Source organism: Branchiostoma floridae, chromosome 1 (assembly GCF_000003815.2).
Source record: "Branchiostoma floridae strain S238N-H82 chromosome 1, Bfl_VNyyK, whole genome shotgun sequence".
NCBI lineage: Eukaryota > Metazoa > Chordata > Leptocardii > Amphioxiformes > Branchiostomatidae > Branchiostoma > Branchiostoma floridae.
The window spans coordinates 29,621,872-29,641,226 of record NC_049979.1 but is presented as its reverse complement, the minus strand read 5'-3'; the positions used below and the strand labels follow the sequence as shown (position 1 = coordinate 29,641,226).

The window sequence follows — 19,355 nt, the reverse complement described above, 5'->3', positions numbered from 1 at the left end:
GAGTCGGCATATCAGTTCCACTGCAATAATTCCCATTAAATCTATATTGAAACAAGATGCACACAGTGACTTTACCTTTTTTCAAGGTAAGCTATTTTATGGAATTAGGCCACAGCAAGTATATTTTAAGCATGCCATCAGCGCGCTCATTAATTTTCGCCTGATTTCAGACAAAAAAAAACAAGATCTTTTTCTGTTCGGATATGGTCAGATAGACCAAAATGGGCAAACTTGTTGTGTTGTAGTCTAATAATCATACTTGTAGAAGTGACACTAGGGAGGTAGCCATGACTATAGTTGAACTGTTGGACTAGTTGTAAAAGTACAACAAATATGAAAGTCATGTAAATGTCAACTTGGCAAGTGATACCAGTGTACCACACTAGTATCATTTTTACTACACTAGTTCACTTTAATACAGGAATGAATACCTTGTTAGTTGTGATGCCACGTTTTGTCACCTCAAATCCTATCACAACGTTTAACGTGTCTAGTTTAAACATTCTTCCATGCATTTTGTTACTTTTTATCCGTCTTGTTTTTTTCGCGCTATCTCATCACATTTTTGCACTCTGCATACGATGTCATCCATAAATGTACTAATGCTGTGGCCTTAATGAAAACTAAATGTTTGTCGTACTCACCACAAACAAGGTCTTCTCCCGTCCATCCCCCATTCACACATATCTTGTTTTCATCTCCGCCAGCCTTAGCGTACCCGGGGAGACATTGATAGGTACAGGTGGTACCGGCGCTGTAGGGAGACGCGCAGGTCGGACCACTCGTGTTCGGTACGGTAGCCGGGGCGTGTGCACAGGGTTTACCTGAAGTAAACATATAAGAAAGAAAGATTCCACATTACAAAGAGGGTACCTCTTGCCTTATGTTCTAACATTTTGAAAATCTTTGTCACAATCTAACTGTGATAAGTAACTGTTTAGAAGTATTTAGAACATCCGTGTGATGTTCTAAGCCGATATTTTCTACAGTATTCATACGTGTTAGAAACATTTCTAACATCAAAGACATTATTTCTGTTAGTTTGTAAACTGGTCAAACATAGATTCATCATTTCCAGTTGCTTGTGTAACTGATTTTGGTGTATATATGATGCTTGGCAGTACACGTGCTAATACAGCGTCAAAACTCAGTTCTTGTGATTTCGACACGTGGCCGGCCATGCATGAATCATAATATTATAAGTTAGACACGCAAACATTTTGCATATCAGTGGATAAAAACACTTACTAATAGACATTAGTTGCTTCCTAAATTTCTACTATTCTGGAGGGAGATAGAAAATAAAGTTAGTCACTCACACAAACATGTCAGACCCCGTCCTCCAGTCCACCATTTTGACCGCTTCACGACCTTGCATACCCTCCGCGTTGCGCCTCTGTCCTTCACACATCCCAGTCTACAACTGAAGATGCAGACAGTTCCGTGGGGGTACCCGTTGCTGTTTGGTTCCTGGTCGCATGACGATGTGGTGTCTCTAAACGATTTAGCCTTACACCTCCCTGCAAGTTAGAGTGATGTATTTTGTCTCATTTATTACTTACAACTTTGTAATCAATCAGTGGTTCTTAAAATTACGTACCTACAAATTTTAGATGTGCGCTTAATAGTACACGGAATGTTATATTATACATGTATAACATGGCATACTTGCAAAGGGTCACTAGCTGGCCGATTTGCCGGTAAGAGAATTGTCCTCTAGCAACAAATGATTTAGAGTGGTGCTATGTTTTAAATTCAATTTTAAGAGGATGGTTAAGTCTGTTTTCTAGTGAAAAAACGTGAGTTAGAAGGGCTCTATCTCATTAATTCGCTAGTAAGAGAATTGTCTTTTACTACCCAAGAATGAGTCTTCTATTTACTGGTGAAATAATGAGATACCTTTTTGACAACCGTTATCTTGTGTAAAATAAGTTTTCACTGTTTTCGACTGAAATGATTTTTTGATAAGAAAAAGACGAATAGCTATTGCTGAAACAGATAACAACCATGAAGGCAATAAGAGAGGGTTTTCGATGTGGGTGCATGAAGTAGACCTTCCCAAGTTTTTACATTGTGGGCTGTATTCGTTTTCAAATACAACAAGCTCCAGTACGTACTGTTGACACTCCTTCCGCCAACAGCACCCACACAGAGTACAATGGTGACACAAAGCAGAAGACCGACGATGACACTAAAACAAAGAAAAATACCATTTAGCTTTAATGAAAGAAGACATCTCAGCTAGGTCTATTGAATTCTTGGTTTCTCCCCCACCCCCTCTCGTCCTAGCCTGGGTACCATCCGGAAAGTAGTTCGCTCCGGCGTTCATTATATACTATAAACAGTCGCTTCTAGCTCTGACATTCATTGTACACTATGTACAGTCGCTTCTCTGTGGATAGCAGAATACGATCAGGGTATCTGAAAACATAAATCCCAAGTATATCAACGACTTACTTTAAAGTCCGAGACAAGAGTCTAACAGCTGTTGTGTTTCTGGCTTATTCGTTCCTATCCGAATTCCAAGATCCACTTGAAAACTGCTATTTATAATATTGGAATCAATGTTGTACTAATGATTAATGATAACTGCGGGGCCTGGTGACGACATCAGTTCGGTTATGTTTATTAAGATAAAACGCTTGAAGAGGTTTTATTTGTTTCTGTTTGTTTGGACCTTTGTTTACAGTTCGGATGCTGTATTAATACCTTCTGCCTGGATACGAACCATTCATCATTACTGGATTCTGATTACTGCGTTTATTAGCAATGAGAAGGCATTGAGTATTCAGCTGGAGACAGTCACGGTAGGCTTTGGGGATAATGACCCCCTGTGGGGTGGAGTATCTGTCTGGCCGGCCGCTAGGAGCGCAATTTAGTCAGGCTAGCAGTCAAGAATGTTGTCTGTCACAATGCCCTAAGGGCACTATGGAACACACTTTTACAGAGAGAGTCATTGCACACGGAATTGTTTTTTTACGGGCATGGTTTTTCTGTCACTTTTCCAGCCTAAATCACGTATTGTGCATGCTGTCCTTTTTTCATAGTTGACTTAAGGAAACAGTCAAGTTCCTAATGTTGACATGCATATGCATGTCCCGCTACCACAATAACAAATTATATCACCCTGCCACACCCCCGGACAAAGAATACATTCTTGTCTTGAACTGCTCAATCTACACCCTCTTTAATTCCATAAACCCTCATTTTTGCAAACCGCTGAGGCCTCTTGAACCAGACACTTGTATTTCCCAGTCTGGAACCGATCAGTGCGTGCAAACCACGTGTGCGAACTCACCGCCCACTTTTCTCAATATCCCAGAAAAACGCGCTCACTGCTGATTGTTCTGTGAAAGCTGTGTAAAACTGACGTCTGCAACAACATTCTAATAAATTGGTACTTACCGCATGGTGGCTATTCTTTAAGGAACTACCAAATTTCCCACCCGACTCAGACGGGCTGCTCAGTAGAATGGGCGGACGCCCGACAATTAAGGGCGCGCTACGACCGATCACGAAGCCAAGCTATTTCACAGTAATTAAAGCCGATCACGAAGCCAAGCTGGCACCGGGTGGTGTTTTATTATTATCACCTCCCGTCTGATAACCTTTTAAAGACAAAGAACCCATTCCTGCCTAGTATTCCATTGTCTTGACACAATAACACGTGTCATGTGTGACGAACTGCTGACTCTAGGCCCTCTATGATGCCATAAATCCTTATCTTGCAAACCATTTCCATCCGGATACATGGCAACATTCCGTTCGGCGACCAGGGACAGAAACAGCAAGTTCAAGATCTTTTTTTGTTCATTTTTTTACATCTTCAGGTTATTTGTTACTGTTGAGTGATATATTCCTAAAGCTTTCAAATTTCAAATCAACAAATTCTCCGCCCGATTCCAGATGGGATGTTCGGTAGAATGGACGGACGCCCGACAGTTATCGACGAACTTCGACCGACCACGAAGCCAAGTTTTGAAGTAATTAAAGCCTCCAAAACAGGATTTTAGACCTATTTTTGGCAAATGTGTTCTGACAACTTTGTTTTCTGACAAAATGTACGACAACAACAAGAAAGTATGTGAGTATTCAGCAGAAGACAGTAGCCAAGAAAGGCTCTTCGAAGCCTGGTAAGGTGACTGTCATAATGCCTCAGTCAGAGATTAGCTCGTTACGCCTAAGATTGTTTACGGATTTCACTACCAGTTTTCAGAGCTAAAAAAATTCCATGGGATGGATTGTGATACAAAATAGAGGTGGTTTGAAAGTTTAAAAAAAAATGTGTGTGTGTGTGTGTGTGTTTCTTGCTTTCAATCTAAGAATGTAGGTGTGGTGGATACCTATTACAAGCATGGGCGCGGTGTGACACAAATAAATCATTCCTATGCAGAATAGTATGATAGTTGGCATGACAGAAAAGAAAGAAGCCGTTGTTACAAGCGCTGAAAGTCGACCATCTGCGATCATGACATCACTAAGGAGATGCTGTAACATCATATTAAACTGCAATGTTTTTGTCACTGTGCAATAAACGTATCAGCTTGAATCATAATTGAGCGTTTGTTATGTACGTGCGGTATGTAGGCGTAAGTCGGCACAACAAAAACAGGTTTTCATCAACCAAACGTGCGTAAAGACGAGTCGCCCCGCCGCGCCGCTCGACAAAAAAATGTATTCTTGCCTTGTCTTGACGTAAGACGGTACGTCAACGTTTCTGAAGACATGTTATTAAAAAGAAATTTTATTCACGTCAACATTCTTTTTACCACATTGCCAGAAAAAGGGTCCTGAGCTAGATCGATTTCTACCACGGGAGTTTGGCCACCATGCGGTTCGAAACCTTCCTACAGACTGATTCTCCCAGATCAATTCTTCCCTTTTTTTGCCACATTCTACTATCCACACCCCCGTAGAAAGGTCTGATAGAGGCTACAACACAACTACAACACAATAACAGTTTTTCTCATGACCAATTATTCCCCTTTTTGCCATATTCTACGATCCATACCTCCGTAGAAAGGCCTGATGGAGGCTAAGTCAACGGCAACACAATAACAGTTTATCTCATCAAATCAGGCGTGTGTAATGACTAAGGTCAACATCGCCCTGACCTGGCACACCACTAGTAACGTTACTAGACAAAGAATCTATTTTTGTATTACATTGCTTGAAAATACGTAACATATGTGACGCATTGCTCACTGTAAACCTTCTAGGATTCCTTAAACTCTCATGATAGCAAACTTACTTCCAACAGTCTTTAAAAGTGTTAGTCACGTCGACATCCTTTTTCCTCAAACTGAAAGATACAGGCTACAACGAAGTTTTTGTAGTACACCTCTTGAGTTTCTTACCGTAGAAATTACTAATTCGTAGGTTTCAAACATGATCGTAGGAACTAATGTCGACGCATTTTCAACTCCTGTGTGGCCAAATGTAGTCCTCCTACAACAAAGACTTGAATCAAAATACATGTACATGAGAAATGAAAAGTGCAAAAGGTAAAAGTAAAGCGGATGAACGTCAGACTGAGGACATGACACTTTTCGTCAGCACTGCGGCTTGACTACGACTCGCGCATTTTTGGCCACGCGCACCCACCGTCTCCCAAAGTGTGCTGGGTACCTTTAGAGAGTTTAGAGGGTTTGGCGCCCTAAAAGTCTCTGATACTCAATCAGATAAGACGATTTGTCTCTTTTTCAGTCGTGTATAGATCCGAGCGCAAAATCGGGCCGCTGGGTCTACGGACGTTTAACCAGATGTGGTGAGAGACAGAGTGCAGAAACCACTGCACTACGCGGACACGACGCAAGCTATAGCTGATATGAATGTAATGTAATATAATGTAATGTGAATAGCTAGGGAGTAATGTGGGGGTGCTCAGAGCCATTGGACATAACAATGGTTTATGGAAACGCTGACTGTCAGAATTGAATTACGCTATGTCGAATAGGACGTTCACGAAGGGCAAATCTTAGCAGCGTAACCTTTTGAAGCATGCCAGATATTTCCCAGTCTCACTCCGAGCAGTGCGTGTACCAACCACCTGTGCGAACTCACCGCCCACTTTTCTCGCCAAATATCCCACAAAACGCGTTCACTGCTGATTGTTTTGCAAAAGCTGTAAAAAAAAAGGACGTCTGCAACAAACTGACTTCTGTAACAACATTCTAATAAATACTCATTCGTACTCACCGCATGGTGGCGATTCCTTTAAGGAACTACCGAATTTCCCACCCGACTCAGACGGGCTCCTCGATAGAATGGGCGGACGCCCGACAACCTTAAAAGGGCGTTCTTCGACCGATCACGAAGCCAAGCTATTTTAGTAATGAAGGATAGCCTCCAAAACAGGCTTCAGGTGGTGTTTTATTATTATCACCTCCCGTCTGATAACCTTTTAATGACAAAGAACCCATTCCTGCCTTGTATTCCATTGTCTTGACACAATAACACGTCACATGTGTGACCAACTGATCACTCTAGACCCTCTATAGTTCCATAAACCCTCATTCTTACAAACCGTTGAGGCCTCTTCAAGTAGACATTTCCCAGTCTAAGCAGTGCGTGCCAACCACGTGTGCGAACTCACCGCCCACTTTTCTCAACAAATATCCCAGGCAACGCGCTCACTGCTGATTGCTGTAACATTGCGAAAGCTGTAAAACTGGCGCCTGCAACAAAGTTCTAATGAATACTGATTGGTGGCTATTCTTTAAGGAACTACCGAATTTCCCAACGGACTCAGCCGGGGTGTAGTTGTAGTAGTGGTAGTAATAGTTTATTGAGAGATTTGTATCACTTCAGTTGAAGCCCGAAGGCTGTGTTCGGAAGAATGGGCGGACGCCCGACAATTAAGGGCGCGCTTCGACCGATCACGAAGCCAAGCTATTAAGTAATTAAATCCGATCACTAGGCCAAGCTGGCACCGGGTGGTGTTTTATTATTATCAGCTCCCGTCTGATAACCTTTTTCAGACCTATTTTTGGGGCAATTTTCGGCTTCATACTATGAAGTTGTGCTTCGAAATCTGATTATTATTATCGTGCTTATTATTTCTTGTTAAGGCAGAGAACTTATTGATCACCCCTCGTATTTGGTATGTGGGTAGGTGTTGGGAAGACCAAGGTCAAGGTCAATTTTGGCTCCCTTGTACGTGACCTTGGTACTGCAACAGAACCTCCGTTTTTTTAAATCTTTTGACTCGGACAACTATGGTCTATTTTTTGTTGGCAGGTGAGTGATGTAAGGAAGAAGTCGTATATGTTTATCTTCATGGAAAGTGGAGAAATTGTTTTGGTTGTGTCCATGCGTGTGTTTCCGGATATTAAATATGATATTTGTAACCAACATAACTTTAGAACCTCAGGATGGATTGTAATGATATTAATGTGGGGACTGGAAAGACGAAGGTCAAGGTCGATTTTTGGCCCCCTGGAATGTGACATTGGTACTGCAGCAGAACTTCCGGTTTTCGTATCTTCTGACCTGGACATGCTGTGGTCTTGATATTTTCGTGGTAGATAGCTTGTGGTGTAAGGACGAAATTATGTACGCTTGCTCTGGAACTGAGCATAGTTAATACAATAGTGCCTAATTCATATAACTAGTGAATGATTGAGCATTTTGACCTGTTTAAGTTAGTTAAAGGTGTATATAACCAAGCATTGATTATGTAGACGTGGAAGTGAGTCATTGGCATAATCAGAATATTTCGTGGAGATATGACACAAATGATATGAATGAAGACCTTTATTGCACATTTTTGCCACACCGGGCTAAGTACAGGTCACAACAAGACATGTCAAATAAATACATTTATCAGATACAAATTAAACGTTAGGTAAATTTAACTCATCGCTTTCAGTTATGGTGAAGATAAAAGAACAGATATGCTTATGATCAATGTTTGTCTAATTTCATTAGGAAAATGAATTTTTTTACAGAACTTAAGTATATGAAATAGGGGAATAGATTTTATACAACCATAATTGTACAGTTCATTTCTCCCTTCTCTATACAAACTACATTCTACTACAAAATGACGTTCATTCCCTGTTCTATTTAACTTACATTATTTGCATAGTCTTTGTTCCAAAGGGGTGCGGGAATGTCTTCCAGTTTCAATATGTTAAGTTTGTGGCAGCAAAACTTAAAAGTCTTGTGACTGCATTCCTGTCCCTCATATTTTCTTCATTGTATGATCTTAACTTATTTCTGGCATGTCTAACTTTGTTGCCATTATATATTTCTTTAAGAAACAGGCTAAATCTCTTGTACAATGTACAACTAAAACGATAAGTATAATGTAAACTGATATACCAGCTTCACAACATAATTTCTCTGCAACAAGAAAACACACTGAAGGCTAACCTGCAAGCAGATGTTGGCATCCAGCCTTAAATACAATACTGAAAAAGACTACCAATGTTGAAAAAAGAAAAAAACAGGCATAAAATACCAAAAAAAGAGTCATATCCTTACATCTCGAGATTATGAAAACTTCATTGTACAGTGAGTGATACTGTAAATGCAGAAATGTTTGCGGTGGATCAATATTCGCGGTTTTCGCGGCGACCACTTCACCGTGAACATAAAACCACCGCGTACATTTTTCTATTATGGTATAAGACTGCAGTCGATGGTGTTACCGCGAAATCAAAACCACCGCGAAAAGTCATTTTTCCCGCTACCGTGAACTTAAATCCCCGCGAACTTAAATGCATTTACACTAATTCAAGGCCACCACCACTGTGGAGTGTGACAACATGTTGGGAAGGGAGAACAGCCTTTATTGTAACACGGCTCGGCATCTGGGCTTGAGTGTCCAGCAATCTGACTCTCCCCCCACACCACAGTCTTCTCAAACTCTACTTTCTTAGAGTCGATAGTTTTCAGGAGCTGTTTGTATTCCGACATGTTCCCCAGGTTGAACTGTTCGGAGGGGTCGTTGTTGAGGTTGAAGAGCAGCGGTGGGTCGTGTCGGGTCAGCTGTGCGGACGGCCGACAGTCGGGGTCGTGATTGTTGGGGTCAGAGTTCACCTCTCCTTGGGTGTAGTAGTGCGCCTTGTACTGCTTATACCGCACCGCGTACAAGCCATACTTCGGATCTGGAGAGGTCGGATAGTAGAAAAACAATTCCCTGGAACCCTGTAGGTATGGAAACAGATTTTTTGTCAAGCTGCATTTTGTACAGCATCACATCAAGTATCATTCTAAGATGAAGCACAATTGATAATAGTCCTGATACAAATTGACATCACAACTGACAAAATCTGGCAGAACAAAACAAGATCACAGCGATTCTAGACCAAAAGATAACCAAAAAATGTTTTGCTGCAGTACCAAGGTTAGCCAATAGAAGGCTCAAAATCAAACCTTTCAAGTCAACAAAACCTTAACCCACATACCAAACATCACAATCTATCGAGAGGTTCTTAATATATTCTGCCCAACATGCACACACCCATTCATACAGAGTAAAAACCTCCATACTTCAAGGAGGTAATAAGCTCTTATAACAGTACACCCTTGTTTTACTTGTCACTTACCGACTCTGTTTTAAGATAATGTTGACTGGAAAGTAATGACCGCAATGATTTGAGATTTGGCGGATTCATACTATGTTAAAGCATTACCCCAAAATTTGAGTTGTGCACCTTATTTCTTTGAAAGGAGCAAAACTTATTTATATTGATCACCCCTTGTACTTACATGTTTATTCTGAAGGATAGGCAATATATCCACTCCATCCAGAACGACCCCACTGGGCACTGCTGCCCCGGCCAGCTTGGCTAAGGTAGGGAACAGGTCAAGTGTACTGGCCAGCTCTGTCGTCCTGCTGTGGTCAGGGATGACTCCCGGCCAGTGGGCGATGGCAGGGACACGCTGACCCCCTTCGTACGTGGTGCCCTTCCCACACTTCAGGAGACCTGCACTGCCACCTCGCTGTTCATTCCTCAGACTGGGGCTGGATGAAACCATATTATTAAAGATCATACAGTACACTGACAAAAGGTAATGGATGCTACCTGTAACATTTCCAAAATCATCTCCAGTTGGATAAGTAAATTGGTATACAGTAGAAGCCGCTTAATTTCACAGCCTATTTGCCAGTGAATTTGGTGCAATTATCCGGCTGGTGCAATAAAGCGAAGTCATCAAGCTGGACCGCACCGGTTTGGGATTCTGGGATTCCGTGCAGTTAATAGATTAGTGTGCGTTAATCCGTTGTGCAATTAACTGGCTTCCACTGTATCTCGTTACCTGGATGTCTAACCTTGATCAATGTATCATACTGTGTCTGTGCAACTAAACATCATATGTTTACTTAAACTTAAGATCTCTTTATGAAGACTAAACTTTGTCTAACCAATGCTTAAAAGAATTGGGACTTACCTAATTTTACAAGGCTGACGGAGTGTGTTGTCCTGTAGCATGACCTACATTGTAGAGAACTAACCCAGTACTTCTATAATGTTACATCAGAACCTACCCATTGTCAGATGTGAAGAACACCAGTGTGTTGTCCTGTAGCATGGCCTGTTGTAGAGTACCCAGTACTTCTATGTTACACCTACCCATTGTCAGATGTGAAGAACACCAGTGTGTTCTCCTGTAGCCTGTTGTAGAGTACCAAGTACTTCTATGTTACACCTACCCATTGTCAGATGTGAAGAACACCAGTGTGTTCTCCTGTAGCATGGCCTGTTGTAGAGTACCCAGTACTTCTATGTTACATCAGAACCTACCCATTGTCAGATGTGAAGAACACCAGTGTGTTGTCCTGTAGCATGGCCTGTTGTAGAGTACCCAGTACTTCTCCTACAGCCCAGTCCAGCTCCAACAGGGCATCTCCAAACTCACCTCTGGAGAATCATACAGAGAAGATATTATTAAGGATTTCATGGCCAAGGAGTTATACAAAACATAGCCAATTGCTGTTACTTTACTAGTTACTTAAAATGTTACAGTTTATGGTCCTTAAAAGATAGGGTAAGGTAGGGATTCTCTTACCTTTTTTTAAAAGATCTCTGCAAAGAAGCTAGCTGTTAACTGATTTTGCAAAAGAGACTTTGATCAAGACCACAGCAACGACCAAAAACACAAAAATCAAAAGTTGTTCTACAGAACTAAGGTTGGCTGCCAATAGGCCTAATTTGACTTTGGCCCACAGGTCTACAATTAGTACCGACTGTGACCGCTCCAAATATCATTGCAATTGCTTGAAATATTTTTGAGATATTGCACAGAATTGCATGCATGCAGAAACACAACCATCCCAGAACTATACTTCCATTCTTGTGGAGGTGAGAGAACAGAGAGTTAAGCCTGGAGACAGTTCTCTATCTGCATGTGTTCTTTATTCTCTCAACAACCTGGAAATCAAGGGAATAGGCAATCAGTAAATAAACTAGACAAACCACACCACCTTTGTGAAGTGTTGGTGAACTCCACACCAGCAAACTGTGGGTGGTGGGTGTGCTGGAAGGCCAGGTACAGGAAGAAAGGGTTCCCCTTCTCAGCACTGGTCTGGATAAACCTGCTGGCCTGCTTTGCATAACGTCCCGACAGGGTCAGCAAGTCTGCGGGCTGCTCTACGATCCGGTCGTTCTCGTAGACTGGACATCCCGTCCACTGCGAGTTGCAGTTGTCGTTCAGACCACATGGGACTTTTGGCCAGAAGCAGACGGGGCACGGACACATGTCGTGGGAGTAGGGGATGCCGTAGCAGTAGTCAAACCCATGGTTTGTTGGGAGGTAGGTTTGGTTCACACCAACACCTAGGTGCCATTTACCTGTAGTGATGTAAAAAGACAAATGTAGTCCAATAGCCCTTTAGAGTTCATAAGGGCAGTGGGTTGTTGTCCACTGTGTCTAGGGTGCGGTATTGGAAGGTGGAGCCCATCCCACCCCTACCACCCATTTTTACACCTTGGAGGAGTAAAGTAGTCTGTGTGTAACACAAACTCTGCTGTCCGGGGCTGTAACTGGCCCCTCCCCGCAGAGGTTGGCGAATGTTAGGCAGGCTGATATAAACGAGATTTAATCAAGCTAGAAGTAAAGAAAGTTGAGTAAAGTGCCTATTCCAAAGGACACAACATCGGTGGCATGTCAGGGGATTCAAACTCAGTACCTCTGGGCTCTGGGTCAAACAGCCTAACCATTAAGCCAACATGACACCACTAGTTGTAATGTGAACATGTAAATTAACATTCAGGATACAAAAACAAAAACATGGATGATAAGGACACAATTTGTAGAAAATGCTTACCAATAATAGCTGTGTCATATCCCTGAGTCTTCAACACCTCTGCGATTGTTGTTTCATTCAGTGGCAGACCCCCAGTGGAGTCAGCCCAAAACACACCAGGCCACACCCCTGATCGAACTTGGTACCTTCCAGTCAGAAGGGCTGCTCTATTTGGATAGAAAAACAGAAAACCTAATATTCAATTACGACTACTTCACCTCACCGGTCCCATAGCCTCACCGGCCGTAGGGGCAGCTATACAATATGACAACCTGTCAGCACGACTTTCCTAGCTAAACACTTAGTTACAGACAGGTGAGCTGCTGTAGAACTGTGTGAACCTCCAGTCCTTACCTGTATGGACTACAGACAGGTGAGCTGCTGTAGAACTGTGTGAGCCTCCAGTCCTTACCTGTATGGACTACAGACAGGTGAGCTGCTGTAGAACTGGGTGAACCTCCAGTCCTTACCTGGATGGACTACAGACAGGTGAGCTGCTGTAGAACTGTGTGAGCCTCCAGTCCTTACCTGGATGGACTACAGACAGGTGAGCTGCTGTAGAACTGTGTGAGCCTCCAGTCCTTACCTGGATGGACTACAGACAGGTGAGCTGCTGTAGAACTGTGTAAACCTCCAGTCCTTACCTGGATGGACTACAGACAGGTGAGCTGCTGTAGAACTGTGTGAACACCATCCCCTCCTGTGCCATCCTCTCCAGGTGTGGTGCTGAGGAGGTAGGGTGGCCGTACATGGGCAGGTCTCCATACCTACAAATGCAAGACATTTAATAATACCAACACACACTGGTTAATGTTTTTTAGAACAGCTACTTGATACTTCAAATTAGCACCAGTAGACACTAACGTAAACAATACCAACAAAACCACCATTTTATCGCACCCATAAAAAACTCATAAACTTTTAGCATCTTAACAATCCAGGCCAGAGCACGAAGGGCCCAATGAACACTTAGCTCTCTCTGTCTCTCTCTCTCTCTTTCTTTCTCAATTCCCTCCCTTCTCTCTCTATATATATAGTCTCTCTAGCTTTCTTTTTCTTCCTCTCTCTCTCTCTCTCTCTCTCTCTCTCTCTCTCTCTCTCTCTCTCTCTCTCTCTCTCTCTCTCTCTCTCTCTCTCCCTCTCTCTACCTTCGTTTCTCTCGCTCTCTCTGTCTTAGCTGGTCTGTATTAACGTTACTGTTATTACCTGGTCGACGTGTGGCGAGTTGAAACTATCGATCGTACTAGCTCACAGTGCACGGGGAGGTCGGATTGTCAATGGGTTGGTAACGTAATTATGTACGATTTGTGTCGGATTTTCACATTTAGATTTTCCGATGTTGGATCCGACAGAAATCCAGAAATCAGGCCAAATCAATGGCGCCCGCCCATTGTTTTTCCGTCAGTCTTCCGATGCGTTCCCAATAGATGTTGGAAATGTGTCGGTTTTAACGCACCGACTGGAGGTCACTTGAGGTCATGACAGGCGTCAGGCCCCGATTAACAGGATAATGTAGGAATATCTCGATATGAATAAACGAGCTACAGAGTTGATACTGTTTTGTTGATTACATATTTCCTTTTATGTTACATTTTTTAACTAGGGTAATTATATTTCAGCCATACCATAGGTATGGTGAAATATATTGTATTCGTAATGTTTCTTTCTTTCTTTCTTTCTCCTGTCAAATTTTCAAAGCGATTCATCTCCGCCGTTTCTGGACCAAATGACTTGAAATTTGGCACAAGGGTAGAGTGGGCAAATACCCAAATGTGTTTTTTTCATTTTTTTCATATCTGCTCCTTAAATGATTTTATTGAGGTTTTATTGCAACTTTTGGACCAAAACTGTATATTTTGGCCCCCTGTACCATGGTATTACATCCAAATGACCTGAAATTTGGCACAGAGGTGCCCTAGATACTTATTCAAAGGATCCATGTATAATATGTGGTATAAATCACTTCAAAATGGCTCCTTAAGGAGGTTTTTGTGGGAGAGTTTAGGATAGGTAAGGTTGGAGTGCCGAGGTCAACGACCTCTAGGTCATTCTGGTGTGTCAGGGCCACAGGTGTGCCAGGTAGATCCAATTATCTACCTATCTACCTAGTCCATAGACATCCAGGTGGTTGGTGGACAAGGTAAATCCAATTAATGGCCAGCCAATGAGCGAGCTTATTTTGCTGGAAGAGTCCATTGTTGGACAGGGGGTGTATTTTAAAATTTACTTTTAGACTTTGGTGATAATGCCAATGTTTTTTTAGTGGAAGTGTTTTCGCACTGATCCACTTGACATAAGACTACTACTGGGACAGGCCATTTTTGCACATAGGGGGGATTTAAAAAAAATCAGTTTTGGACATGGGTGATGATTCCGAATTCCATTTGTTAAATGGAAGTTTACCCCCACCTGAAGACTGTACATGAGGAGGATTTGGCAGCCAATCAGCAAGCCTTGTGTTATCTGGAAGAGCCCATTCATGCACGGGGGACTTTTTTAAAATTCACTTTTGGACTGGGTTGCTTCTTATACAAAAGGCCATGTACTGTGAGTATTTCTGGACTTGTCTATTATGCAATTTCAAACAGGGTGAGCTGGGAGATTCCATTCTTCGACGGAGGGGGGATTTTTTTAAAATTCATTTTGTGGACTTTGCTGACTATTTTAGCTGATATATTTTTGGATCGCTCCACTTTACATAGGGGTATAAGGCAGGAAGAGTCAATTCTTGCACAGAGGGGGGATTTTTTTCAAATATGGTTTTGGACGGCTGATGATTCCAAATTCCATTTCTTAGCGGAAGTGTTTTTGGAGTCGTCTATTTTTTTGAGTCCATTCTTGAAGGGGTTTTTGTAAGATTCATTTTTGCTCATAAGTGTGATTAGTAGTTAGAAGACATTTTAAGCAGAAGTGTTCCATTTTTGCACATGAGTGATTTTGGAACAGTCTATTGTTACATGAGGAGGGAGATGGCTGAAATATGCTGTATTTGCTCTCAAGCAAATGTCGGCCTTTCTAGTTTAACAATTTTTTCAGGATGCCCACTTTTTGAAACCACTGTCACTTTTGGTGGCTAGTTGACCAGTGCATTATGTTGATCATGACTAATGTCGTGTATTCCCATTCTTCAGGTTTGTCAATACCGTCAAAGTTTGAGGATGGAGATGTGCTGTCACGGAAGAACCGATTTATCTTATATTATCTATTGATTTATCCGTCTTGTTCCTGTTGAGTTTGATTTCCTGTTGATTTATTAATGTTTCACTGTTTTTCTCAAAAGTTTGTTTTGTCACTTTAACACTAACTCTCTAATACTAACACTAATCTAGGAACTAACACGTTTCGAAAGTTAACATGAACTCAGCCAAAGACAGTCCACACAGACTATAGTTATTAACAAGATAATAGACTGGATATTATCACTTGATAAAAAAGACAAAGTCAAGCATTGGCCAGACCATACGAGTAGAAGACGGATCAACCTGACATCGCTATGGAATAAGCTTCCTCGGACTTGCTTCCCCATGGGTACAATCTGAAACTGTTTAAGACGTTCGGACTACCGGTGGCTGACTTGGTAACGGTGTACTGTGGATTTATCAGGCCTATTCTGGAATATTGTGCACCAGTGTACCACAACAGTCTTACAAGCAAACAGACCGCAACCTTGGAACTTGTACAGAGACGCGGAATTCACAAACACTGACCGTACCTACCTTCCGCACTACAAGATTCCGCAACAGTCATGTACCATCAATGCTAAGGCTTCTCAACGAGAAAAAATGACAATGTTTATGAACTGTAAACTATGTATGCTTTTATTCATGTTAAATGAACTATCCACTTAAACAGCAATTCTCTCCGAGATCATTTGTTTTAAAGTGCAATCACGTGCTAGAAATTGATTGTGTATGTTAATTATATTAAGTAAGCAGAGATTTTAATGTACAACAAGTCACAATTCAGCCCCTGGCTGCCAGTACTTTGTTTTACTAATAAACCATTTTTGATTGTTTGATTGATTAAGTCAAGGGTTAACAGACATCTTTCACAATACAGTATTATAACCCAAAACGTTTGAGTGGCTCCATGAGCCTTTGCGGTGAATCCTATATATATATGGCCTCCTTCGGTCATATGGCCTCCTCCCCCCCCCCATCTACCCAGGTGAATCCTAAGTAAATAAAAAAAAAGATAACCACTGTCCGATAATTGGTAGTATTTTTTCTGAATCACCGTAGTTTAATACTGTGTGTCGAAATGGGTCCATGAAAGCCATGAAGATATTTTCACGCAAGTGGATGACATAACGATTTTATAAAAGATGTGTCATCGGTAACGGCCATGAAATGCGCTTCAAGTTTCTGCCGACGTTTTGCATCTTCCCCAATACGTCCTGCAATCTTCCGCAGAATTAGAACACGTAACGTTAAAAAAAAAAATCCGGACGTCCCGCAATCATCTGCAAAAATTGTATGAAAGACGCAAGAAGGTTTCCGCATACGCAAGAGATATGTTGCATATGTACATAGTACAATAGTAGTTGAAGGTAGGAGGTCCATAACAGATCAGTCAGAAAACATTTTTATTTCCCAAACAAAGGTGCTTTAATCAAGAAAGTGTGGTATTCATTTTTTGGTCCATCTATCTATGATAAGCAACTGGGTTGACGGCTCAGCAATAGAAAATGCTCATTAACTGGACCTCATTAACATAATTTATCAAAAGGTTTGTATTCATTGAATTGCTCTGATAATAAACATGATTTGTGAACAGGTTTGGCGCACGATGAAATATACGCAATTGTTCTTGTCAAAATCACTTAAATCAGATTCTTTTTGTACAGTTTTGTGAAAAGGTTATGATATGGCTATTTTAAGAACCACATTCAAAGTATGCAAGCGTAGACAACTTAGTACATGAGTGGTGTGTACATCCTTGAGTTTTCAGGACCTCATTAACATAATTTATTAAATGTTTTCATTTATTGAATTCCTCTAATAATAAACATGTTTTGTGAATGGGTTTGACGCACCATGAAATATACGGGATTGTTCTTGGCAAAATCACTTAAATCAGTTTCTTTATGAACAGTTTTGTGAAAAATACATAATGTGGCCATTTTATAAACCACAATCTAAAGTATGCGAGCATAGACAAGTCCCTGCATGAAATATTTATTCCACATCACCTGAGGTAGCGCATAGTGTTAGCAGTCATTCACGCTGATGAAGTTAATCTGAAGCGTGATGTTTGCTCTGTCTTGGCTTGGTCGCCTGGCTAGGGGAAGCCTTCGGGCCTACCCTGTATATCTTTTGGGGAGCTGTCCAGCATTGTTTTGATTGTCTACCCCAACAAAAGTGGGGTCTTGGTCAAACCTTGGTCAAACCAAAACTCCTTGGTCAAACCAATGTGTTTTGCCCTTTGGGAAAACATTACAAAATAATGTCGCATCAAGGGGTCGAACCCACATTTTCTGGGTTCAAAGTGATTGTCTGAAGTTACCTTTTTTCTTTAATTATTCATATTCTTAACGCCACAGCTGAGAAAACAAAACAAATCGCGACGATCACGGATGTCAATCATTCAGTAGCCATGGTAACCAATAAAGAAGCTATTCGTCACTCAGTGGCGTTGCCATGGCCACATCCAAGCGGGGAAATCCCATCTGCCACGTTTGTTAACTTGTTGTCTAGGTGACCTGCATCGGAACTCTGTAGGAAAAAAAAAACGACATGAAACCATTGACTGTCGTCGGAAGGCCATCAGATTAATGTCGGAAGTTAAAAGTCCATCGGATAAGTGCCGTTATATCATTGGAAAATCGACATTGGAATACGGTTTTCCCACGAAAATCCAAAGGGCAAGACGGATCACCGTAAATTCCGACGAAAAACCATCATATTCCCACATGCACGCGCCGATGTTTTTCCGACATTTTTCTTGGGTAAACCCCACCTCCCCGTGCACTCTATAGAGTAAAAATTAAACGAACCCAAGATCATCTGCAAAGAGCACGACAATATTTGGTTTCTTCTGCGTCTTGCTGCTTGTAAGATGTAGGATGATAAACAAAACAGCCAGCACCAGCCAGTTGGGAACGTAAGAGAGACTCCCTGTCTTCCTGGTGGCAGCCATGTTTGTTGTCGTCAGCTGGTGGTGGTAAGGTCAATGACCTTGAGAAACCTGTAGCATGTAGCGAGTAACGAATATGCAAATAGCAACATAAAGCTTTCGTCGCATGTAAATGTGTATTCCACATTTGAAATGATTGTTGGGCCCGTTGTTCGGACGTTTTCAGGCCTTCTTGATAGTTTTCCTTACGTATGACCTTGATGATGATGATGATGATGATGATGACAACATAAAAAGACCCGGAGTGAACTTAAAATTTGTGTAGCCGTTTTCCTCGGACCAGCTCATAGTCAGAAAATTGGTGATGGGATATTTCTTATTTTTTAATGTTCGTCAATGATTTGGTAATTTAAGTAGTCATTAACCATCTTATAAGGCTGTTCTGGCCATCATCTGAGGTTCCGTACCTTTAATGTAACGCCCCGGTCACACACTGACTGGTGAGTGTGTTGTTTTAGTCCTTGCCAACTTCACACTCACCAGTCAGTGTGTGACCGGGGCGTTACATTAAAGGTAAGCCTCATATGATGGCCAGAAAAGCATTATAAAATGTTTGATGACTAGTGACAACTATAGCGTTAGGTCTAGGGATGCTGGGTACCGGTACAGAAAATTCAGGTCCAGGTCCGGTTCAATGGACGGCCAACGTCAGCCTGGTCTAAAATCGGCTGCCATACGTATACGGCTTGTAGAGCAATCTGCTACTTATCTAGACGTGGCCTGTGAATTTTTAAGACGAATTTAGATAGCGCATACCCTAACGTATTCAAAACAAGTATCAAATCTTACGGGCCGAATTTAATTAATGATAGAGGGGAATTAGCCTCCATAGCAGGCTCTCTATGGCCTTTTTTGGCACTTTTGCTGGCCATTTCTTTTTGTACTGGGTCACTGATTGCTAGCCTCTCTGATAGCCGGCCATTTTAAAATGAATACAAGTATCAAATCTTAAGGGCCGGATTTA

General features: G+C 41.7%; 1 protein-coding gene across 1 annotated transcript; it reads right to left on the bottom strand.

Annotated features, from left to right (window-relative positions):
- Positions 1–7,740: 7,740 nt before the first annotated feature.
- Positions 7,741–18,433, bottom strand: LOC118421552 (arylsulfatase A-like). The gene is made up of 7 exons (XM_035828893.1): positions 18,252–18,433; positions 12,901–13,023; positions 12,278–12,423; positions 11,435–11,801; positions 10,755–10,871; positions 9,718–9,973; positions 7,741–9,153 (listed from the first exon to the last, which is right to left on the bottom strand). Exons 1-7 carry the CDS (start codon positions 18,392–18,394, stop codon positions 8,740–8,742), a joined length of 1,566 nt encoding a protein of 521 aa, XP_035684786.1. The 5' UTR covers positions 18,395–18,433; the 3' UTR covers positions 7,741–8,739.
- Between the last annotated feature and the right edge of the window lie 922 nt (positions 18,434–19,355).